This window comes from Peromyscus californicus, unplaced genomic scaffold, assembly GCF_007827085.1.
Source record: "Peromyscus californicus insignis strain IS unplaced genomic scaffold, ASM782708v3 Scaffold_4__1_contigs__length_199733344, whole genome shotgun sequence".
Taxonomy (NCBI): domain Eukaryota; kingdom Metazoa; phylum Chordata; class Mammalia; order Rodentia; family Cricetidae; genus Peromyscus; species Peromyscus californicus.
Genome location: NW_026294562.1, coordinates 192,876,472 through 192,901,518, shown reverse-complemented (window position 1 = coordinate 192,901,518; position 25,047 = coordinate 192,876,472). Strand labels below are relative to the sequence as shown.

The 25,047-nt window shown below is 38.2% G+C and overlaps 1 protein-coding gene across 1 annotated transcript in view; it reads left to right on the top strand.

Annotated features, from left to right (window-relative positions):
• LOC128124269 (zinc finger protein 54-like) overlaps nucleotides 1–24,723 on the top strand; it is a 31,600-nt gene extending 6,877 nt beyond the window's left edge. The window contains exons 3-6 of the mRNA XM_052760440.1: nucleotides 2,924–3,015; nucleotides 19,960–20,086; nucleotides 23,521–24,474; nucleotides 24,557–24,723. Of these exons, the coding sequence (XP_052616400.1) occupies nucleotides 2,924–3,015; nucleotides 19,960–20,086; nucleotides 23,521–24,474; nucleotides 24,557–24,723 (1,340 nt within the window). The remainder of the gene's footprint in view (nucleotides 1–2,923; nucleotides 3,016–19,959; nucleotides 20,087–23,520; nucleotides 24,475–24,556) is intronic.
• The last annotated feature ends 324 nt before the right edge of the window (nucleotides 24,724–25,047 follow it).

Below are 25,047 nucleotides of genomic sequence, written 5' to 3'. Positions count from 1 at the left end.
GCAGTAAAAATATTTTTTCAATTCCCAAAGAGTCAGGATTCATGGAGTCAGAAGCTGTTCCAAGCCCTTTGTCAGAATGCTCAGGTCACTGTCTTGCTGCATCAAAAGAAATGAACATCCCAGTTTCTAGTTAGTATTTGGAGCTTATGGCTGTGACCCTAATTTTTAGCCTTTTATTCTAAGTCCAAATACTAACAATATAGAGCATTTTATAAACTGAAAGTGTCCCATAGCCTTATAAACATAAATATTTTAAAAACTGTTTTTCTCAAATGTCTTCCTGCAATATCAATAATAAAGTACTTTCTTTTCCTTTAAGAGGGAGAAAACATGGCATCACCACAATTTGTATAAAGTAAAACCAAGCTCCTGAGTGCAAACAATCCCAAAGTTTAATATCTGGGATTCATTCATGATTCTTTTGGTTCTTTAACTTAGAGGCTTGGATGATTTCTTTGGTCCTATCTTGGCAGCATATATATATCCTCTCTTCTAGATTCCAGCCTGCCCCATTTCATTATGACAGGTACTTCTGGTGATGATCACCTGGCACTGACATTTATAAAACTGCTAAGGTCCACAACTGAAACTAGACCCTTTTTAGGACTGTAGCCCTGCCATACATTTGTAGACCTCAGCTGTTTCCTATAATCCCTTCATGTCTTTAAAACTATTATTATCTTATTAAATGGGTAAATGTTAAATTACAAAGTTTAGCTACCAGAGCAAGGTAAATTCTTGTGTACAAAAGCATTGAAGTGTGGCTTTAATATTTATCAAATACCTTATTTATTAAACATATATAGCCATCTATTTAAATTCCCTAGAAGCTTGCTGTTGAACATTTTGTAAAGACATAAATACTTATATCTCTATGTTATATCTCTATGTTAGCTTTTGTTAACCTTAATAGATCTTTATAAACTTAGTAAAAAATGGCTGCCAGCCATGTGACTGCCCATGAGGACACCAGCAAAGATGGAGCAAAGTCAGGTGGTTGCTGGTTAAAGCATGATTTCCCAAACAATAATTGTGTCCACACATACACCCAGTTGGATCTGAGTTACATGCACATATATACTGTGAAAGCTTGCTTACATTTACACATATAGTTAAATCCAAGTCACATACATGTCCACATACACACACATATATATCTCCATCTTTAACATAAACAATTTGTAGTAAAGAACATCGGCTAATTTTAAAATGAAAACCAACCAGAATTAACTTTCAAATTCAGTATTTGCAGATATAAGAAACAACAATAAACAGATTTCACATCACATTTCCTCTGACTTTCTGCAACCTTCCATGTACCCTCAGTCCATTCCTTTGATCCCTCAGACATTTACTTCAGACAAATTCTGCTTTGCCTTTCCTTTTTTTAAACATAGAAACTCTTACCAAAGTCTTGTGATTTTCCTCACTAGTCTACAATATATTGTACAGCAATAAAATTTTGAACAAGAATAGAAATACATACATATACTACAGCAAGAATAACTCTAAATTGTGTCAGCACTGTGCCACAGAAAAGAAACTGTTGGTTAGCATTATAACATAGCCATGGTAGCTTAGCAAACATAGGCAGTGACATTCCATTCTACTCTTGGAGATAAACCTCTGTCAGATTTAGCCCCAGGGCAGGTTTTAGGAGCCCCAACCTTCAGCATTGGAGAGACAGAGGACCTGGAAGGCATCCACAATGGGGACAGAAGATCGCTGTTAATCTCATATTTTCAAGTGCATAAGAATGGCATACTGGAAGGGACTATCTGTCCCTGGCTGGGCCCACAGACCTGTAGGACACTTCTCAGCTGCCACCCTGGAGGGGCAGTTAGTTCTCCACTAGCTCCCAGCAGGTTCAGGCACACTCTGAGTTCCTCCAGGCCCCTGCTGGATCCTGCCAGCTCTGCCCCATGGTTTTCCGCACGTGGCCAATACAGAACCCTCTGGCCATGTCTGGGCCCATTGGTGTCCACTGCCCACCCTAGCGCCCGCCCATGCCTAATCCCCATGCAGCCTCTGAGATGACCTGGCTGCCACCTGTGCCATGCTGCAAAGCCTCCACCTTATGACTCCCTGAGCAAGCAGGAACCTGGTCCAGAAAGAGCCTCCTCTGGGCCTCCTCATAGCCTGCCAGCCCACTTAGTGGCGCCCGGGGTCCCTGCAATTGCCCCTGGGCCACACAGCCTGCCAAATTCATAGCAGTGCCTTCCCCGCCCACAGCCCATGCTTCTATTCAAGCTTTAAATGTCATTCCACGTTCTCCTTAACCTTGGATCGTTGTGTGGACACCTGGTCATATTCTGTTGCTTCTGTGTTTTCATGTGGTTTGACATTGTTCCCTAACAGGATTCTGTGGTGGTAGTTTGTGTATGCTCTTACAAATAAAGCTTGCCTGAAGATCAGAGGGCAAACCCAGGCAATAGTTAGATATAGATGCCAAGCAGTGGTGGAATGTACCTTTAATCCCAGCATTTGGGAGGCAGAGATGACAGATCTTTGTGAGTTCAAGGCCACCCTGGGCTACACAAGATTGATCTAGTCTAAAAGAGAAACAAAGCCAGGCAGTGGTGACACACACCTTTAATCCCAGCAATTGGGATCTCATGCCATTGCTCCCAGTACTGGGGAGGCACACATGCCTTTAATCCCAGTACTAGGGAGATTGAGATAGGAAGTGGAATGGCTGGGCAGAGAAAGGAATATAATGTGGAAGGAGACAGCAGCTCAGCACTCTTTCACTCAGAGGATCTCACAGAGGTAAGAACTAGTGACTGGCTGCTCTGCTTCTCTGATCTTTCAGCTTTCACCCTGATATCTGACTCTGGGTTTTTATTAATAAGAACAATTAGGATTTGGGCTACAACTTTCAGCATTAATTTTTTCCTTTTCTTTTTGATCGCTTATATGAAAGGTCAGCAAGTCATCTATTCCTTCTTCCTGAAAGAGAAACTCATAGAAAAGAAACAGAAAGGAATGGCTGATTCTCCAGTAAGCATTTCCCAGGTTAGTGGTCATGCCTACTTTTCTAGAAATGTTATATGTTCAGATATTGTAAGCCTTTAATTTTCTGCTGCTGATAATAGTTTAAATTTTATTATGACAAATGCTCCAAAAAAGAAATGAACAACAACAACAAAAAAACCTCACACACTGAAATTAACCAGACCTAAATACTGGACAAATCAATGTACTTTTGTGTAGTTAGAGTAGTCATTGTAAACAGAAGTTCTGGAGTCTTACAAAAGGGGTTTTATGTTTATTATTGAATATATTTTTATCATCTTACCAGGAAAAAAGTAACTGTGATAGAATTAGAGCTAGAAAAGCACTTAGCTTTATGGCCTTTTTCATAACTTGTGTTGATTAAGTTTATTCAGTCTTACCTCAACCCTGATAATTATCCATTCTTGTTCTCTTTTCTCCATATTCTCCTGTGCTCTGGTGTTTGTTGTTTCTCACATACACATACTATTAGCTAGATTCTTCATGTGAGGGTGTAGATGTAACCAACTGTTTTATTAAATAAGAAACACAGAGCCGATTCAGAGAAGAAAGCCAAGAGGTCAGAGCTAAGAGCCTTACCCTTCCTGCTTCAGCCAAGAGAGCTCTCTGAAAGGGGCCTACTTCCTGTCCATCTTTATAGAGACTGTCTGTTCTGCCTTCTTATTGGTTGTAAACCCAAACACATGACTGCTTCCTCACTGCCTGTATGTACAGCCCTCCATGTCCTCTATGGTATTGAGATTAAAGGCGTATGTCTCCAATGTTGGCTGTATCCTTGAACACACAGAGGTCTACCTAGCTCTGTCTACCAAGTGCTGGGATTAAAGGCGTGTGCCACCACTACCATGCTCTTGCTATGGCTCTAATAGCTCTGACCCCTGGGCAACTTTTTTTATTAATATACAATTAAAATCACATTTCAGTACAAGTAAAATACCACATTTTCCCTTTTCTATTTTAATAAAAAGGAAAAAAAGAAAAAGGTTATAACTAACAAAAGAAAAACTATATACAAAAGTACAATAAATATATTTAATATATACAAGTAATAAATATCTAAACAATGTCTAGTCCATTTGTATTTGACAAATTCAGAGAAAGTAATTTCATTATCTATCCTATTTTGGTAAGTCCAAAATGTATCTAATTCACTTTCTATCCTAATTAATCTTCAACTATAACTAACTAACCTTCAACTATAACTGACTAGTCTTCAACTCCCTCAGAGTCCCAAGAAGGAAATAATATTAGCTAACAAAAATAAAAACAGGAAGTGCATGCAAGCAACTTCCAAAAAATTTTGTGAGTTGACAGAAACAGCCGGTTGGACAGTCACCTGATGTTTCTCCGCAGTGCTGGGGCATCATCTTCAGCCTATAGGCTTAGCATATCTGACAGACTCATTTGTGAAGCAGGATGTACACAAGGTCAACAGTTCAACCTCACATTGGGTGAGAGCAGTCCATGTACCAGAAACACCTGAATTCCACTAGTGTCATGTCATGATTCAGGATTTTAAATTCTGGAAATTGTTGATGGTTTTTTAATTCAGCTGTCCATTCTTCTTGGCTGTGTATATATGGCTTCATCTCAGCATCCCGTTCTTCTCCACATCCCTCTATCAAATGCCAGTCTACTATTGAGAGGCATGAGCTTAGTTACTCTTCAAGAATAACTGTTTCAGCTGCTGTTCCATAGCACATCAGAAGCTCACTGCCTGTTCAGGTGCCTTTGAAGAAAAGGGCACTGTGCCTTTTCCAAATTGCAAAGGCCACTTCAGGGATGGTGCCATATTGTCCTGGCCTCAGAAGATGCCTTTTGATAAAGTCATAACCACACTTGTTTTGGCAAGAATCAGTAGTCCTTTGTTTCATATCCTGTCTGTCCATTTGGTCCTGTTGATTCAAGGATACTTTGTTGTCCAGTGGCTAACTTTTGCCACAATGAAAGTTAACTCCATACACAGTTTCTTCAATGCCCATATTTTCTCTGAGGTAGATTGGTACTGCCAGGAGCCGACATGTCTCAAAAAAGAAAAATTTTCTAAGTTATTAAAACATTTTAAATGCCATATTCTGTAGATCTCTGAAGGGTTTGAAGATGACCTGTCTAAAATATATCTGCTCAATTTTTAAAACATATCTAATATAACTACAAGTTCTATTATAATGTCTAACTACTAACTTTCATTTCTTTATATCCTAATAGTTGGTAATAATAACATTCAAGGATCAGAAAATTGCATTGTTAAATGAACGGTATAAGTACAATTAGAAATATACATATAGCATTTTCTAACAATATCAATTTCAATATATATAATTTGTATACAATATAAAACAATCCAATCCAATGTAAAGTATTTAAAACTAGTAATTGTCTTTTTCTTCTTCTTTTTTTCTTTCTCTTTTTTTTAAACAAGAACCTTAAATCTAATCTCCTTTGCTTAGCCTTTTTCCTAACCCTTGACAACAACTTGTAACCAACCCCCCTAAACAATGAAAATTATCCCAGACTCAAAACCCATTAAAGAGACCTAAAAACCACCCACCCCACACCACCTCTTTGGGAATGTGGGCGTTGTATTCTTAAAATTGCTTCCTGCTGGGTATGGGCGAAGTTATATTTATGCTGAAAGAAAAATTTTAGGTTAATTGTCAAATTCTAGAAAAGGTAACTATATCCTTTATTATCCAGTCTGTGTATAATGCCAAAGTTCAGGGTTTTTCTCAAGTCCTTATTCAAGTAGTCTTTGAGACTGGATCATCTCAGCTAGTCATCGCAAAATTGCTCTGGGCACCTTGTAGCTCAAAGCTGATCTGTAGATGATGTTTGTCAGCTTATTGATATTATTATTGTCCACGTGGAATTGTTGTTGTTGTGGGGCCCTGTCTTCCTCCTGGAGACTTCAGTTGATGTTAGGCCTGGCCGTGATTTCCTGCAGAAAACTGATAAGAGAATTGAACACAAAGACATATATATGCCGCTAATTGAAGCCTTTTTTTCTAGAATTAATTAGTACTCTATATGACCATTCATATCTTAACAAAGTTTAAAATGTATATATATCTATATATATTAATCTTGCAAATTTTGATATAAAATTTATACTTTAAGAAAAGTTTAAAGAATCAGAATAGAATCAAAGAGTTGAGATTAGTAATAGAATAGTCCCTTAATTAATTTGGCTTTTCTCCTGTCCCATAGCAGAAGATGGCTCTTTTCTTCTGGCATGATGCAGGGTGCATTTTCCTTTTAACAACATGCTTGAGTTTAAAGAAGGAGAGAGCCATTCTCCAACTCCAAAGTCAGCTTTAAATTTTAATTGAACTGGGACTATTAGAAGACCAATAGTGTTAAATCTTTAAAAAAAACAGAAACAGCCGGGCGGTGGTGGCGCACGCCTTTAATCCCAGCACTCGGGAGGCAGAGCCAGGCGGATCTCTGTGAGTTCGAGGCCAGCCTGGGCTACCAAGTGAGTTCCAGGAAAGGCGCAAAGCTACACAGAGAAACCCTGTCTTGAAAAACCAAAAAAAAAAAAACAAAAACAAAACAAAACAAAACAAAAAACAGAAACAAACATTTAGGAAGACATAAAATTTTTTAGATAACATACCCATACGCCATTTCACTCTGTTTCTTAGGATAGATGATTTGTCCCTTTTCTTCAGTTGTCTCATTTGTCCAGTGTTCTTCAGATTCCTTAATCTTCATTCTTCTAAAAGACAAAAACAAAAACCTTTCCCCCAAGACTAATTTTGGGGGTGTTCCTTTTTGGCAAGTTATTATCTGATTAAATGAAAAGGCATGTGTTACTGGTGTAAGTTAGTTTAAATTGGATGTTCATGTTGGTTGATGAACTATCACCTCCTCTAATTAAGAGGTTTTTCTTGTTGAAATCGAATCTTTATCAATTTTGATGGTACCCACAGCTTATCTTCTCCTGTAGAAACAAAAGCAAAACCTTGTCCCCAACATAATACATACCCTGGTTTCCATTCTGAGGTCAGCACATCCTTAAAGTATATAGGCTGATTTAATTCTGTAGTTTTTTCTATTATCCAGTGTGTCTCTGCAGCTGTTGTTCCTTTCTCATTGGCATTAAGAAAATTCAAAGTTAATAGAGCATTATGCAGTCTATTTCTGGGTTTTTTGTTACCCCTTTCAGTTTATTCAGCATATCCTTTAAAGTTCTGTTTGATCTTTCTATAACTGCTTGACCTGTAGGATTATGTGGTATGCCTGTAATATGCTCTATATTGTAATAAGCAAAAAACTGTTTCATTTTAACAGAGACATATGATGGAGCATTGTCAGTTTTGATTTGTGCAGGTATACCCATGATGGCCATAACTTCTAGCAAATGAGTGATTACAGAATCAGCTTTTTCAGAACTCAAAGCAGTTGCCCATTGAAATCCTGAATAAGTAACGATAGTGTGGTGTACATATTTCAGTTTTCCAAATTCTGCAAAGTGAAACACGTCCATCTGCCAGATTTCATTCCTTTGAGTACCTTTTGGGTTACATCCTGCTGGTAATGGCATTTGATTGTAGAAGGAACAAGTAGGACACTTCTTTACTATTTCTTTGGCTTGTTGCCAGGTTATGGAAAAATCCTTTTTTAAACCTTTACTATTGACATGATGTTTTTTATGAAATTCTGAGGCCTCATTTCCTATCAATAATTTATCAATCTCATCATTGCTTTGTGCTAGAGGGCCTGGCAGACCAGTATGGGATCGGATGTGAGTTATATATAAAGGATGACTCCTTTTTCTGATTGTATCTTGTAATTGAATAAATAGTGAAGTTAATTCTGAAGCATCAGGGATAAATTCTGCAGTCTCAATATGTAATACTACACTTTCAGCATACTGAGAGTCGGTTACTATGTTGAGAGGTTCTGAAAAATCCATTAATACCAATAGAATAGCATACAATTCTGATTTTTGAACTGAATTATAAGGACTTTGAACCTCTTTACTTAAATTTTCTGATTTGTAACCTGCCTTTCCTTGTTTGTTGGCATCTGTATAAAATGTACAAACTCCAGGTATGGGTTTTTCCAGTAGAATTTGAGGCAAGATCTAATCAGCTCTCTTTATAAGATCAATTCTATAGCTTTTGGGATATTTGCTGTTAATTTCTCCCAAAAAATTACTGCAAGGTCCTTGCCAAGGTTCACTTTCTGTCCATAATTTTTCAATGTCCTCCTTAGTTAAAGGTACAACAATTTCTGCTGGGTCTATTCCTGCTAATTGACAAAGTCTCAATTTTCCTTTCCAAATCAAGTCAGAGATTTTTTCCACATAAGTTTTTAATTTTTTATTTGGTTTATTTGGTAAAAAAATATCCATTCCAATATAACATCTCCCCTCTGCATTAACATTCCTATAGGAGAATGCCTAGAAGGTAAAATAACCAAAATGCAATCCAGCTTTGGATCAATACGATCCACGTGCCCTTCATGTACTTTCTTTTCTACCAAGGCCAATTCTTTGTCAGCTTCAGGTGATAATTCTCTTGGACTATTTAAGTCCTTGTCACCTTCTAAGGTTTTGAACAAATTATGCAATTCATCATTTTTTACCCCAACAATAGTTCTTAGATGAGAAATATCTCCAAATAATCTTTGAAAGTCATTAAGAGTCTGTAGTCGATCTCTCCTAATTTGCACCTTTTGGGGTCTAATTTTTTGTAGCTCTATTTTATATCCTAAATAATTAATAGAATCTCCTTTTTGTATCTTTTCAGGAGCAATTTGTAATCCCCAGCAAGGTAAAATTTTCTTTACTTCTTCAAACATTCTTTCTAAAGTATCTGCATTTGAGTCAGCTAGTAAAATGTAATGATAAATTGTAGATTTAGGAAATTTTTTACATATCACTTCCAATGGCTGTTGTACAAAATATTGGCACAGTGTTGGGCTATTCAACATTCCTTGTGGGAGGACCCTCCATTGAAATCTTTTAACTGGTTGAGAATTATTATAAGTAGGCACTGTGAAAGCAAATGTTTCTCTGTCTTTTTCTTGTAAGGGTATTGAAAAGAAACAGTCTTTTAAATCAATAACTATGAGAGGCCATCCTTTTGGTAACAGAGTAGGCAAAGAAATTCCAGATTGTAGAGAGCCCATTGGCTGAATTACTTTGTTAATTGCTCTAAGGTCTGTTACCATTCTCCATTTCCCAGATTTCTTTTTAATAACAAATACAGGAGAATTCCAAGGGTTGGTTGATTCTTCAATATGCTGAGCATTTAACTGTTTTTCTACCAGCTCTTCTAAAGCCTGGAGTTTCTCTGTTGTTAAAGGCCATTGTTGAACCCATACAGGCTTGTCTGTTAATCATTTTAAAGGTAGAGTTGTTGGTGTCTTTGGAAGATCATCAGTTGTTGTGCCCTGTTCTTGTATAATATGGATGGCTGGTGACCACTCAGAATAACGCCATCTAATATTTCTCTCAGAAACATGTGCTATTTTATGATTTGCTTCTGAGATTGGAGGGATGTTAATCTGAGTATTCCATTGTTGCAACGTCTCGACCCCACAGGTTCATAGCTATGTTAGCCACATATGGTTTTAATTTTCCTCTCTGTCCTTCTGGACCTATACATTCGAGCCATCTTGCACTCTGTTTCACCTGAGATAAAGTCCCAATTCCTAACAGTTGAACATTTACCTCCTGAAGCTGCCAAGTTGGATGCCAAAATTCTGGTGCAATTATGGTAACGTCCGCACCTGTGTCTACCAGACCAGACAACAAAACACCATTTATTTTTATCGATAATTTTGGTCTTTGTTCATGAATAGAAGTTTGCCAAAAATTTTTCTTTATGTTTTCTCCTGAATTTTCTATTCTTTCTGTTTTATCATCCTGACCAGCATGATTTATTCCAATAGACATTTGGTTATTTAATTGCTCTGAGTAGGGGTTTCCTCTATGACTGCAGGAAAGGTTTGAACTGGATTTGCTATTGGGGCCTGCATGAGGCCCCTCTGAGAGTTTCCCGAAGACTGAGGCAAAGGATTATCCTGTCTGTCCCTTGTTGATCTACATTCGTTGGTCCAGTGTTTTCCTTTACCACACCTTCTGCATACTCCAGAAGGAAGGGGCATTCTGTTGCCATTGTTCCTTGAAGAAACATTGTTTCTAGGAATGACCTGTTTACAGTCCCTTTTCAAATGTCTTTGCTTTCCACATCCAAAACATCTAACATTCCTCAAACCTTTTGAAATTGTTTGTCCTACCCACATATCATCATGCTCATGAGTTTCAACATTAACTGTGTCTCTAATCCAATCTTCCCAAGGTGCAGATCTTGCCTTTAATGGCCTGATTATTCTTTTGCATGCCGCATTTGCATTCTCAAAGGCCAACGATTCAATTATTATCTTACTAGCTTCTGAATCCGGGACCATTCTCTTTACTGATGAAGCCAGTCTTTGTAAAAAATCTGTGAAAGATTCTTTTGGGCCTTGCATAACTGTTGTAAATGGACTCAGTTTTTTTCCTGGTTCCTCAACTCTGTCCCATGCATTCATGGCTGCTGTTCGACATAAAATTAGGGTTTAGACATCATATAAACATTGTGTTTGTGCTGAAGCATATTGACCTTCTCCAATAAGCTGACCCTGGCAGACTTGTATTCCTTTATCCCTCCATTGTTTTGCTATGTTTTTAGCTTCATCCTTGAACCAAGTTAGCCACTGAAGCCTTTGACTGGGTTCAAGAACAGCTTTTGCCAGCTCCCGCCAGTCCTGTGGTACAATCCTATTATAGGTTGACCAAGAGTTTAACATTTGCTTTACATATGGGGAATGCATGCTATAAGATACTATTGCCTCCTTAAACCTTCATAAATCTAACAATTCAATTGGAGCCCAAATATTTTGTGTAGTCATTTGATCAGGTACCTGCTGTACGGTTACTGGACAAATTAAGGGTGACTGTGTGACAACAGGCTTTCTTTCTGTAACCTTATGATCCAATCTTGAAGCAAGTTCACTGTTAATTTCTTCTGTCTGAATTTTTACAGGTTTAACAAGTTTTTCTAAAGCTGTCACCCTGGCACTTAAATTGACTATCTTTTTAAATAGTAAAATGAGGATAAGCATAGTAATAAAATGCATAATTCGATCAACATTAATCTTCTCATATAGTTGTTCCATTGTCAGACTGCCTCAAATTGCAAACAAAGCCCAATTTTCTTCCAATGTACACAGAAAACCCAATTTTTTAATGTGGAAAAAATTTCTCTTTTAATTAGTTTCCTTTAAAATATCTGATATGTTAAGTGACTTACCAAGTCCTCGTAGAACAGTACAAATCTGAGGGAATTTCAAAACAGCCACCTAGTGTCCGAGGTGTGAATCCAGAGAGAGAGAGAGAGAGAGAGAGAGAGAGAGAGAGAGAGAGAGAGAGAGCAAGTGTAGCCACAAGTTCTGCCTAAGAGCTTGAATCCAGCCATGTGTTCCCGCTTGAGCCTAGTAAAGCCTTGGCTCTAGCTTCCTTATTCTCCAACCATGTGCATTGGCTTTACAGGCATGGGCCCTGTTCGGCAGGGGAGGCCTGAGTTGTCCGTAGCACCTGCTTTAAGCTAACCGCTTGGTGCTATGGTCAGTCTGGCCTAAAGCCAAGCCGACCTGGGCCTGGGCTAAGGAGCTGGCCGCCCAAGCAGGAAACTGGACCTGCCGGCCGCCCAGGCGGGAAACTGGACCTGCTGCCAAGCCAAGCTAAGCAGTTTTTAATGGATTCTTGTCACATTGGGTGCCAAATGTAGATGTAACCAACCATCTTATTAAATAAGAAACACAGAGCCAATTCAGAGAAGAAAGCCAAGAGGTCAGAGCTAAGAGTCTTACCTTTCCTGCCTCAGCCAAGAGAGCTCTCTGAAAGGGGCCTACTTCCTGTCTGTTTGTCTTTATATAGACTGTCTGTTCTGCCTTCTTATTGGTTGTAAACCCAAACACATGACTGCTTCGTCACTGCCTGTGTGTACAGCCCTCCATGTCCTCTATGGTATTGAGATTAAAGGCGTGTGTCTCCAATGCTGGCTGTATCCTTGAACACACAGAGATCTACCTAGCTCTGTCTACCAAGTGCTGGGATTAAAGTCATGAGCCACCACCACCTCCATGCTCTTGCTATGGCTCTAATAGGTCTGACCCCTGGGCAACTTTATTTATTAATATACAATTAAAATCACATTTCAGTACAAGTAAAATACCACCACATGAGGGAAAATATGATTTCTCCTTTCTGACACTGTGTGACCTAACTTAATATTCCACATTCTAAGCCTAACCATTTTCCTGAAATTTTTATTGCAATTTTTTCTTCACCTGAGTGGTATTCCACTTTACGTGTGTACTATCTTCATTATAATTAGATTGGTTCTAATACTTTGCCATGTTGAAGGCAGTAGCAGTGAATATGGGGTTAAATATCTCTGTATTAGGGTGTTGAGATTTCCAGTTATATTCATAGGGGTGACATTACAGACTCATATATTAATTCCAACTTCAATTTTTTTCTTTAGAATTAATTTATTAAATCATACATGTATTACAGACTCTTAGCTCTAAACATGTACTTAAATTGTCATTGGAAAAACATTATGTCTTATTACACCATGATCCAGACTAATAACTTTTCAAAACTTTTGAGAAAAATCTTAAGAAAGTTTCTCATGTCACCTGAAACTTACAAATTTAACATTATCAAAGACCACTAGAAAGAAACAAAATTAAAAAGCTAAGAAACTGTCTCAAAGGCATTTTTTATAATCCTTCCTCCATAATAAATTTATGTTATTAAATAATCCAATCCATTCACTAGATGGCTCTCTGAGTCTGCTCTGGTGTCTTCTGCCATGTCACTGAATATTTATGTATGACTGAGATAAGAGTTTCCTTAACTTAGTTATTTTGATAATGTTAAGCTGTTCTGTTACCTCTGGGCTCTCATTCTCTCCCATTTATACAGTGAAACCCATCATAAGTAGGAAGAAGCTCAATATCAGTTCCACCCACCATATCCCCCATTTCCTCCAGGACCATAGTTTTCTGAACCATATGGTCCTCCTGTGATCTTGCTACCACCAATGTTTCCACTCTTCATTAGGCTATAGTTAGAAGGTTGCTGATTATAATTTCCAAAATCATTGTTATTTTCATTTCCACAATTTCTTCCTCCATAGTTGTCAATACTACCTCTAGAGTCTGTAGCATGAATCTTAAAAGTTCTTATTAATAAAATCAAACCTGAAGCCAGTTATTGGGGTGAACACTGGATGATCAGAGAGACAGAACAAGCCACAGCTATCTCACCTTGCCAATTCCTCAGCTAGTCCTGTTTCCTCAGACTGGAAGCCTCTGAGTCCTCATCCACAATGAATCTCAGCTGAACTGTGTTGCTCCAAAGCCTGAAAGCTTAACCAGCCAAATGCTTAACCAGCCAAATGCCTCTAGTTTCTGGTCCTTGCGCCTTATAAAACTTTCTGCTTTCTACCACTACTCCCTGGGATTGAAGGCTGCTTTCTGGGATTAAAGGTGTGAGTCACCATGCCTGGCTGTTTCCAATGGGGCCTTGAACTCACAGAGATCCAGAGGGATTTCTGTCTCTGGAATGCTAGGATTAAAGGTGTGTACTAACGTTTTCTAGCCTAAGTATCTTGTGGCTTTTCTGTTCTCTGACCCCAGATAGGTTATTAAGGTACACAATATTTTGGGGAACACAATACCACCACATTTCCTCTCTTTTTGTCTAAAATTAAAAAGGCTTATAACTAATACAAGAAAAACTATCCAATAAGTATATACAATATATACAGCCAAAAATTATATTAATGATGTCTAGTCCATTAACATTTGACAGATTCAGATAAAAACTCCATTATATATATTAACAATGTCCAGTCCAGTAACATCTGATAAACTCAGACCAAATTTTTTTCATTACTTATCTTATTTAAAACAAGTAGCTCCTTTTTAAAAGTAGATTCAATAATCTCCCTTTTTATCTTATCATAACCATATTCTCTCTTTTTTCTTTTCATAATAGATTCAGTAGTCTACCTTTTGTCATTTTTATATCTTCTCCTTTTTCTTCAGTGTAGATTCAGTGATCTACCTAGTTATCCTATTATTTCTTTATCTTATTTCTCAGAGTAGATTCAATGATCTATCTCATATCTTATTCTCTTTTTCTTTTTGCTTTCTAGGGGTGAAGATATCTTTAGGGGATCTTCAAAAGAAAATTTTTGGGTTAATTGTCAAGTCCTGTGTCATTTGTACAGTCTCTGCATAAAAGGAAAGTTCAGGGCTTGTCATAAGTCCTTGCTCGAGTAGTCTGTCAGGCTGGATCATCTCAGCTAGTCATCTCGAAATTGTCCTAACCAGTTTGTAGTCCAAAGTCGAATTTTTCATGATGTTAATTGGCTTAATGGCTTTACCATAGTCCATGTGGAATCATCATTGTGGAGTCCTGTAGTCTTTTTGAAGATTTCAAAGTCACTGTTAGGCGTGGTCATGGCTCCCTGCAGACTTTTTTTTCCCTCCTCTGTGGCTTGGAGTAATCACAGTCTAATAAATGTCTGTCTCTTGGAACCATGAACATTCTTCCCTAGAACAGAAAATCTTCACAGCTTTTCTCCCCACGATTTGTCCTGCCAAACTTTTCCAAACTGACCTTTGCCAATGCTTTCTTGTAACACGATGGTCCTGGCAATTCTTCTCTGAACCAGCAGCAGTAAACCCTTAGTCCCAGGTAGCAGCATCACCACAGTCACCAACACGATGGGAAGGAGCTGGCAACGTGGAGCAGTAGCCACTGTCTCCATGGTCCCACTGCTGTTTGTGGCTCAGTCTGGGCTGAAGCTTCTCCCAAGCCTCCTAGGCTGGCCTCAAACTCGGGATCCTCCTGCCTCTGCCTCCTTCAGGAAATCCTACCAGCATGTCACCACAACCAGCTATGTATAGCTGGGGTCTGAGCTGGGGCCCACAAGGCCCTAGCCAAGTAGCTTTTTCAAAAATGCGTAGCACAAACGTTGGGCACCAGATCAAATTACAGATGGCTGTGAGCCACCATGTGGTTGCTGGGAATTGAACTCAGGACCTCTGGAAGAACAGTCAGTGCTCTTAAACTCTGAGCCATCTCTCCAGCCCCACCCTGAATGCCATATCCAGATACTCCACCAGCATATCCTCCTTTTCCTCCTCAATAACCAGAGCTCCCTCAAAAATTGCAACCTCCAGGTACTCCTCCATACTCACTATAGCGATGCTTAGGACTGACATTGATGAGTCATACATTATTTTCATCTTCATTGTTTTCAATAATCTCCAAACTGATTCCCACAATGGCTTATTAAATTACACCCTCCCCCATCAACAGTGAATAAGGCTTCCTTTCTCTCCTCATTCTGCCTAACATTTGTTTTCTGGTTAGTTGATAACAGCAAAATCTGCCTGGGGTGAAGCAATATTTCAAAGTACTTTCAGTTTCTGTTTCCATGATGGCATTTTAGGGATCCTGAACACCTGAAATATTTATTGGGCATTTGTGTATTTGTATTTAAAATGTCCTGTTTCAACTCATTTGCCCATTTGTTTTTGGCAGTTTTATTTCCTTGGTATTTAATTTCTGTAATTCTTGGTAAATTCTAGGTAAGAGCCTCTATCCAAAGTGTCACTGGAACAGACTCTTTCCCAACATCTTGGGTGTCTGTGTGCCCTGCTGATTGTTTCCATATAGAAACATTTTATATTCATCTTGTTCCATTTGTTCAGTAATTCTGCTGTTGGTGTTCTTTCTAACCAGTAAGTCCTTGCACATCCTAATATCCTAGAAGATATTTCCTATGTTTTCTAAGTTTCTATGTGTTTCTGGTTTGAAATAAGATTTTTTTTAATCTATTTTGAATAGATTTTTGTACAAATAAAAGGTAAGAGTCTAATTACATTCTCCTGATGGATCCATTTTTATCAGCATCATTTGTGGAAAAGTCCACATTTTTATACTGTATGTTTTTTTGTTTTGTTTTTTTGAGACAGGGTTTCTCTGTGTAGCTTTGTGCCTTTCTTGGAACTCACTTTGTAGCCCAGGCTGGCCTTGAACTCATAGAGATCCGCCTGCCTCTGCCTCCCGAGTGCTGGGATTAAAGGCGTGTGCCACCACCGCCCGACTTATACTGTATCTTTTTATCTCCTTTGTCAAATATTAAGTATTCTGTTATCCCCTTCTCTCCTTTTTTGACATTACCAGGCTGAATTTATTACTATGGCTATGCAGTGTAATTCCATGAATCCACACTTGTAGCACTTTCTCCATTGTGTTCTTTCCAGATCATTTTCCACTGAGAGAGAATGCTTCTCATGAATTTATGTTCTGTAATTTTGAAATATTTCCATTTTAACACATGAACAAACAATAGGCTGATGTGATGCATAATTGCTGTACTAGATGGATTATTTTGTTATATATTAGTATGGGAGGCTTCCTGTGTCATATAGGCTCTATTTGTGGATTTCTCTTATATCCTTCTTTCATGATCTAAGGAGAACATATTGAAACAACATCTTAAAAATATGTGCAATTAAGAGACAAAGCTTGCCGGGCGGTGGTGGCGCACGCCTTTAATCCCAGCACTCCGGAAGCAGAGCCAGGCGGATCTCTGTGAGTTCGAGGCCAGCCTGGGCTACCAAGTGAGTTCCAGGAAAAGGCGCAAAGCTACACAGAGAAACCCTGTCTCGAAAAACCAAAAAAAAAAAAAAAAAAGAGACAAAGCTTGATGTTTAATTCTAAATAATACTAGGTTCCTAATACTAAACATTTAAGCCCACTAGACTAAATAGAGCATGGTTTGCACACGTGACTTAATCCTACCATGAAAATTTTGTTCTTGAGTGTAATATTAGGTTATAGTTGTCTCAGTAAGGGTTTCTTTTGCTGTGAAAAGACACTATTGACCATGGCAGCTCTTAAAAAGTAAAACATTTAATTGAGGTGGCAGCTTACATTTTCTGAGTTTCAGTCCATAATCGTCATGGTGGCATACAGGCAGATAATAAATCTAGAGGAGTAGCTGAGAGTCCTATATCTGCAGGCAAAGGGAAGTCAACTGACTGTCACACTGAGTGAAGCTTAAACAAAAGAGATCTCCAATCTCACCCCCACAGTGACACACTTCCACCAAAAGGCCATACCTACTCCAACAAAGCCACACCTCCTCACAGTGCCACTCCCAATGCAGGCCAGTTATACTCAAATTACCACAGTAGTCTACATGTATTTCCCTTTGGTGTTTAATATCATGGTAGTAATGATGTGTCCATGTGTTTGTTGAAAACTGCCATCAGTTTGTCTCAGGAGAATAGCTTCTCACATCCCTCACTTGATTAGGATACTCAGTTGTACCTTCCCCAACTACAGAGCTCAGTGTTTTGTTTTGTTTTCTTTTGTTCTTCTACACAATGTTTCTCTTTGGAAATATGGCTCTCCTAGAAGTAGTACTGTAGATCACGCTGGCCTCAACTCACAGATATCCACATGCCTCTGCCTCCCAAGTGCTAAGATAAAAGACATGTATAAACACACCCAGCCTGAAATTAGTATTCTTTTATTTCTTTTTCTTTCTGCCCCAAAAAGGATCCCACTGTGCAGCCCTTTCTGTCTCGGACTCATTATGCATCATTCTATTGCAATCATCAATAAAATGTCTTGGGGTATTGATTAATTGATGTGCATAAGTCATCCCATTGAAGGCAAAAAGATTGTTTTGCTCTTGTCAGTTTCTGTGAGAGGGATAGCTCTATTACACTACGCTGAAGCTGCAGTGTTTTAAAGTAGAGATTTGAAGAATGCACTCTGAACAGAAGGTTTGCATTTCCATCCTAACTCATAGCTTAAACAGAATATATCACCTGGACACAGTTCCAGAGAAATAAAGGAAGAATTGTAAATACTACTAACCTAAAATCTGTTAGACAATACGGCATAAGTGCTAAGAAGAAAAACATTGAAAACAACAAAATTCAGACACAAAAATGCTCAAATTTTCTCCTGGGCTGTTTTTCTAAGCTCTATTACATTTAAAAAGTGATGATATTTCTCTTTTTTTTTCAGAGCTGAGGGCCGAACACAGGGTCTTGTGCTTGCTAGGCATGGTATCTACCACTGAGCTAAATCCCCAACTGATACCTTGCACAGAATTTAATATATTCTTTTACTGACAGGAAATCTATGTCACTTCTGAATGCATCCACAGTTACTACACTGATGTGTACATGCTTAGCTACAGCTTAATCATTGTTTGATGTGTTTTTGGACTTTATACTCAGACTTCCTTTTGTGGGTCATTTAGCCCCAAATTATAAAAGCTTGGCCTTTACCTTAGGATTATTCCCACCTAGCTCTTATAATTCAAACTAACCTGTTTTCTATTAATCATGTTCTGTCATGTGGCTTTTTACCTTTCCTTCTTTCTTTACTTCCAAGTTGCTCTGTGTCTTGCTGGTGTCTCTCTCTAAATCAGATTCTTCCTGACTTTCTCTCTTTCCCTAGAACTCCTGCCTAACTAGTGGACATTCAGCTCTTTTTTTTTGGTTTTTGGAGACAAGGTTTCTCTGTGAAGCTTTGCGACTTTGCTGGATCTTGCTCTGTAGACCAGGCTGGCCTCGAACTTACAGAGATCCACCTGCCTCTGCCTCCTGAGTGCTGGGATTAAAGGCATGTGCCACCACCACATGGATCTGCTCTTTATTAAACCAATCAGATGTCTTAGGCAAGTGGGGCAAAATATAGACTCATCTTTACACCATGAAAACAATCATTCTGTAACAGGACCTCCCTCAATTTTTATAACACTTCAGAAATAAAATATTCTTCTAAATTTCTCAAATTGTTATTTTTGCCTAAGTCAGCATATTCTTATTTTACTAGGAATATTTAGATTATATTAATGTGGTTGATGTGGATTTTCCTATCTGCTTGGTAGTAGCTCAAAAAATGCTTATAAAATAATCACATAGACTACCTGTTTTATACATTAATGTTAAAATTGACAGTATGTAGTGTTATTGCACTCATTGTTACTGTGGATAAAAGGAAAATTCTTTGCCTATGAACTCAACCATGAATACTACCTTCGTATCTACCAAATTGCTCTATAATGGAATGGCATTGGATCTAGAGATTTTACATATGAACTGAGCATGTTAGAGTGCAATCATGTAAGGTTGAAGAATGCACAGAATTGATTGAGTGGCATTATTTTACCATGATCTTTAGGTACAAAAATTAAAGCACATTTCGTCATTATGAATTTTCTTTCTGAGACATGTACACTGTGATGCTATGAGACATAAACCCAGCATCCATAACAGATGGATAATGAAGTGCAGATTTAAAATGTGTGTTTTATGTATATTGCTTGTGAGCATATTGTGTCATCCTGTTTTCACAGTTAGAAAATCCATGATAGAATGTGACTGTATTAAAATCAACTGAGTGATTGTCTTCATTATCTACATCCCAAATTTCCTCAACTCTACTGATATCCAGGGAAGCACTCTGTCTGGTAGTCTGTGTGTTGCTGGCTTTGCACCTGGGGTCCTGGGGTCCCTGATCCTAGTGAAAGGGGGGGAGCAGACACAGAGTCAATGGAACAGACTCTGTGAGATGTGCAAGCAATTTCTCATTTACTAATCAAAGGGCTGAGGTTTATGTATGTGGGTTTTTGGCAGGCTCTGATCCTAGCTGCTGTGCCAGTTCTTGGTTGGCTCTGGGCTGCATGTCATCATGTTTTGTTTGGATCTTATGGGTCAGATTTTCCTCCAGCTTGCATGCTCTCTGCCCATGTAATAGCTCTTTGTTTGCTTAAGGCATGACCCAGTGCTTTTGGACTTACCCGCCTCACACGTGCTCAAACAAATTTTTTTCAGGGATTGTTAACATTCAGGGATGTGACTGTGAACTTCTCCCAAGAGGAGTGGGAATGCCTGGATTCTGCTCAGAGGGCTTTGTACATTGACGTGATGTTGGAGAATTACAACAACCTGCTCTTTGTGGGTGAGAACAAATTTTTCCTAGAATTTTAACTAATCCTTTATATGCATTGGCACTATAGATTGTAAACTGTCTGTTAAGCTGTCTTAGAAACAGCAGGAGACTAGGGAAAGATTGGTAGTAGAAAAGAACATTTTCATGGTTATTTGATTTTTTCTTTCCATTTTCCATGTCAGACGTGTCATGTATCCTCATTTTGGTTTCACAATGCATTCAGATACATAGTATTATATAACATTTATCTCCATATCTGAATGTTCCATGTCCATAGTTGTACCTGACATGGTTTTAATTGTGAGAAAAAACTCAAGCTGTGCAAACTTAAAATTCTCCTTAAATATTTTGAAGATTCTGACATGAAATAGCAATAGAAAATCATTATTAGATTCCTCTACTCTCTGTTCTCTTCATGCATGAGCACAGTATTGTGTTAGACATCTGTATTCTTTCTAAAAATTCTAGCATGGGTCATGGGCTACCTTAGAGAACAAGGGAATTATGGTATGGATGGTATTCCTGGTCACCTATCTAGAGCAAATGAGATTGCCCTGGAATGTGGAGAGGAGAGGCTAGCCACTAGCAGGATTGGCTAGAGAATGAGCAAGACAACAGTGAAGACTTCCAGGGAAACAAAAGGCAAGACTGAGAGTTGCTTGTGATATTCAATTCCACTTGAATAGATTCCTGATCATTTGACTTAGGGTAATGTTCTGATCCCAGAATACATCCTGCATGTAGGTCACTACTTGCCTATTACAGAATTATGGTGACAATACTAGAAAAAATGCAGGTTTAGTTGACTATGCTGACATCATAGTATGGAATAATTTTAGAAATTATAAACCTAATCTGTGTTCATGAAGTAGGATTAGTCTTTAATTGCCTTCCTTGATGGCTGACTTTATATTACACCCTTATGTACCTAGAGTTTTCCTGCCTGACCCACAGTCAGGAAAAATCTTTGTCACCCGCCAGTCCCACAGTCACTCAGAACCAACCAAGTAAACACAGAGACTTATATTGGTTACAAACTATATGGCCGTGGCAGGCTTTTTTCTAACTGTTCTTATACCTTAAATTAATCCATTTCTACTAATCTATAACTTGCCACATGGCTTGTGGCTTACCAGCATCTTCACATGCTTTTTGTCATCGTGGCAGCTGGCAGTGTCTCTCTGACTCAGCCTTCCACTTCCCAGCTTTATTCTCCTCCTTGTCCTGCCTATACTTCCTGCCTCGCCAATGGCCAATCAGTATTTTATTTATTGACCAATCAGCAACACATTTGCCATACAGAACATCCCACAGCACTTCCCCTTTTCTTTTTTTTTTCAAAAAGGAAGGTTTTAACCTTAACAAAGTAAAATTACATGTAATTTGGGAATTTGGGGGTATAGCTTCTCTTACTACTTCCTGCTGGAGGGGGGCGCTGTATCTTATGGGGACACAAAGAAAATTTTAGGATTATGGAATAGTCCATGAGGGTGTATCGTCTGAGCCAGTTGCCTTCAAACCATTCTGGATGTTGGAACATCTGGGCCATGGTGTCATTGGAGACTTTTCAGAGGGTCTTGGCTTGTCAAACCTGATGTATCTTAATCTGGAACAAATCCATAGCCTTTGGCTTTCTGTGGGAACAAAAGCAGAGTCTCCTTTCCAATGCAACATATCCTTATATCCAAATTTTGAAGTCAAGGTATCTTTAAAATATACATATTGGTTTAACTCAACATTTTTTACGATCCAATTTTTTTCTACAGTTAAAAGTCCCAAAGACAACACAATCCAGATTCTCTGTGTAATATTCATCTTAATGTGGCTTATTTTTTATATTAATTTTACTGTCTCTTTAAAGACTTTATTTTTAAAACTATGTATTTCTTTATATAACTGTATATATTCCTTTTTCTCTCTCTTCCAAGCCTACATACATTTTTACACACATTGTAAAGCATTTAAAGTCTTGTTTTATCTGAATCTGTCTTATTGTGAATCTATTGTTTTAAACTGCAGCATTTGTAAGACTGAAAGGGCGATCTGAATCTGTCTCATTGTGAATCTTTTGCTTTAAACTGTAGCAGCTGTGGCTGCTGTCTACACCCACCTCAGCTTCCCAACTTGGATACGTTTACCGCCAGCTCTGGGAGCTATCATGGGTCTATGCTTTATCTAAGCAGCGTGTAGCCCAAAAACCTCTTTTTTTGTTTAGGACTAGCAAAGGCTAAATCCACCATGCAGCTTAATGTGCCACTTGCAGAGGCCTCATTCCCGCCATACTGCATATTGAGCACGCACACTAGGAACCTGCCAGTAGCTCAAACCAGCAGCTGCTGCTCATTAGAGAGAGACAATTAGGAAGCTGTTTTTAGCTCCGTTTTAGAATCATTTTTCTCAATTTTTAGGTGGAAACTCTTGTCACCACATTGGACACCATTTGTAGCTAAAATTTTCCTGCCTGACCCATAGTCAGGACAAATATTTGTCACCAGCCAGTCCCACAGACACTCAGACCCAACCAAGTAAACACAGAGACTTATATTGGTTACAAACTGTATGGCCATGGCAGGCTTTTTGCTAACTGTTCTTATACCTTAAATTAATCCATTTCTATTAATCTATACCTTGCCACGTGGCTCGTGGCTTACCGGCATCTTCACATGCTGTTTGTCATGGTGGCGGCTGGCAGTGTCTCTCTGACTCAGCCTTCCACTTCCCAGCTTTATATTTAGATTTCTTCCTAGTGAAGAATACACAGACACCTTTCAGGCAAATATTCTCAGGAGTTATTATACAGACTAGACTTGAGAATTACCATATAAGGAATGTCAAACACAGAAGAATATGGATCACAAAATGTGGAGAATAGAAATAAGCAATAGTTGCCAATAACAGATGCCTAAAACAATTTAGAGCCTCTTCTGTCTTACAAAATACTTGGCTTGCCTCCATTACTTTTAAAGACTCTAATGAGTTTTTCTAGAGAGAAAAGTAAATCCTGTGATGCTTTTAAGTAAGACTTTAAACTGTAAAGGAATTGGATACTCTGTATAATTCTCTTGATTGACTATCACTTAGTAAGTATAAATGCTGTGAATCTGAGTGTGGATTATACTCTATCAAATTCTGACAGGAAATATTTCAACATAGGGACACTTATTCTAAACATAATCCATGAATGAGCTTCATCCAAAAATTAATTATTGATTCCTCAAATTCATGATCCATCATGTTTCAATTAGACTGAGATATCTATTATTAATCACAGACCTTGAAGTCTGTCATACTGTTTCTGTGAGAATACATTCACTTACAGTGAAAGAAAAATGTCTAACTTGATGCTGGTTGACTTATCTTGAGAGAGAACTTAGAGAAACAGTCACTTATCATAAGTTTGGTCTTAGAATAAGCCCTGTTAATATGACCTTACTTATTTTCAGAGAAATATTTCAAATGTGATCCTGTCCATCAACATGTGAAGACTGGAAGTGAGACACATCAGTATAATGAGCTTGGCAAAGTTCTTCATGACTGCTCCATATGTGCTCATTATAGAACAAGTGAAACTAGAGAACACTCTAATAACTACAGATGCATTTATCACAGGGAGGCTTCTATTGACTCATTCAATCCAGATAGACATGAAAGCATGCACACTCGAGAAGAACCTTGCAAATCAAAACACTGGGAGAAATCCTTAAATGTGTGTTCCAACATTACTCAAGTTCAAAGACGGTATACTGCAAAGAAAGAGAATAGCCAGGGAGAATATGATGACTATTTCAGCTCTGCACACAGTCTTCTGAAACTACCAGGCTATATTGGAGAGACACCACACCAATGTGGGAAATGCATGAAATGCTTCAGGACTGCCTCAAGCCTCACTGTACATCAGAGAATTCATACAGGGGAGAAGCCTTACAAATGTAAGGAATGTGATATATCCTTTACTGTGAAGTCAACTCTCATAAACCATCAGAGAATTCATACTGGAGAGAAACCTTACAGATGTAAGGAATGTGACAAATCCTTTACCAGTTGTTCACAACTTAGAAGACATGCGAGAGTTCACACTGGGGAGAAACCATACAAATGTAAGCAATGTGACAAGTGCTTTACTGTGCAGTCAACTCTTACAAACCATCAGAGAATTCATACTGGAGAGAAACCCTACAAATGCAACTTTTGTGACAAATCCTTTAGACAGTATTCAAATCTGAAAACACATCAAAGAATTCATACTGGGGAGAAACCTTACAAATGTAGACAATGTGACAAATCCTTTACCGGGGACTCACAACTCAGAAGACATCAGAGAATTCATACTGGAGAGAAACCTTACAAATGTAAGCAATGTGACAAATCCTTTACCCAGAACTCACATCTTAGAAACCATCAGAGAGTTCATACTTGAGAGAGACTTACAGATGTGAGGAATATGACAAATCCTTACCACTTGCTTACATCTTAAAACACATCAGAGAAGTCACACTGGAGAGAAACCTTACAAATATAAGGAAAGTGGCATGTCCTTTACCCAGGATTCAAATCTTAGAAGACATCAGAGAATCCATATTGGCGAGAGACCTTACAGATGTAAGGAATGTGGCAAATCTTTTTCTACATGTTTAACTCTTAGATAATATTAGATAATACATACTGGATAGAATCATTACAAATGTTGCAATTTGACAAGTCTGTTATTACATGCTCACATCTAAGACAACACCAGAAAATCATACTGGAGAAAACCGTATAATGCAAAGACCATGACATATTCTTTAATGGGATTTCAGATCTGAGAAGACATCAGAATCTTCATACTGGAGAGAAACCCCACAAATGCTTAGAATGTGAGAAATCCTTTACCTACAGGTCAAATTTTAGAACAAATCAGAGAGTTCACACTGCAGAGAGACTTTAAAAATTTGAGGAATATAACATGGGTTTTAGTAGCTTCTCATATA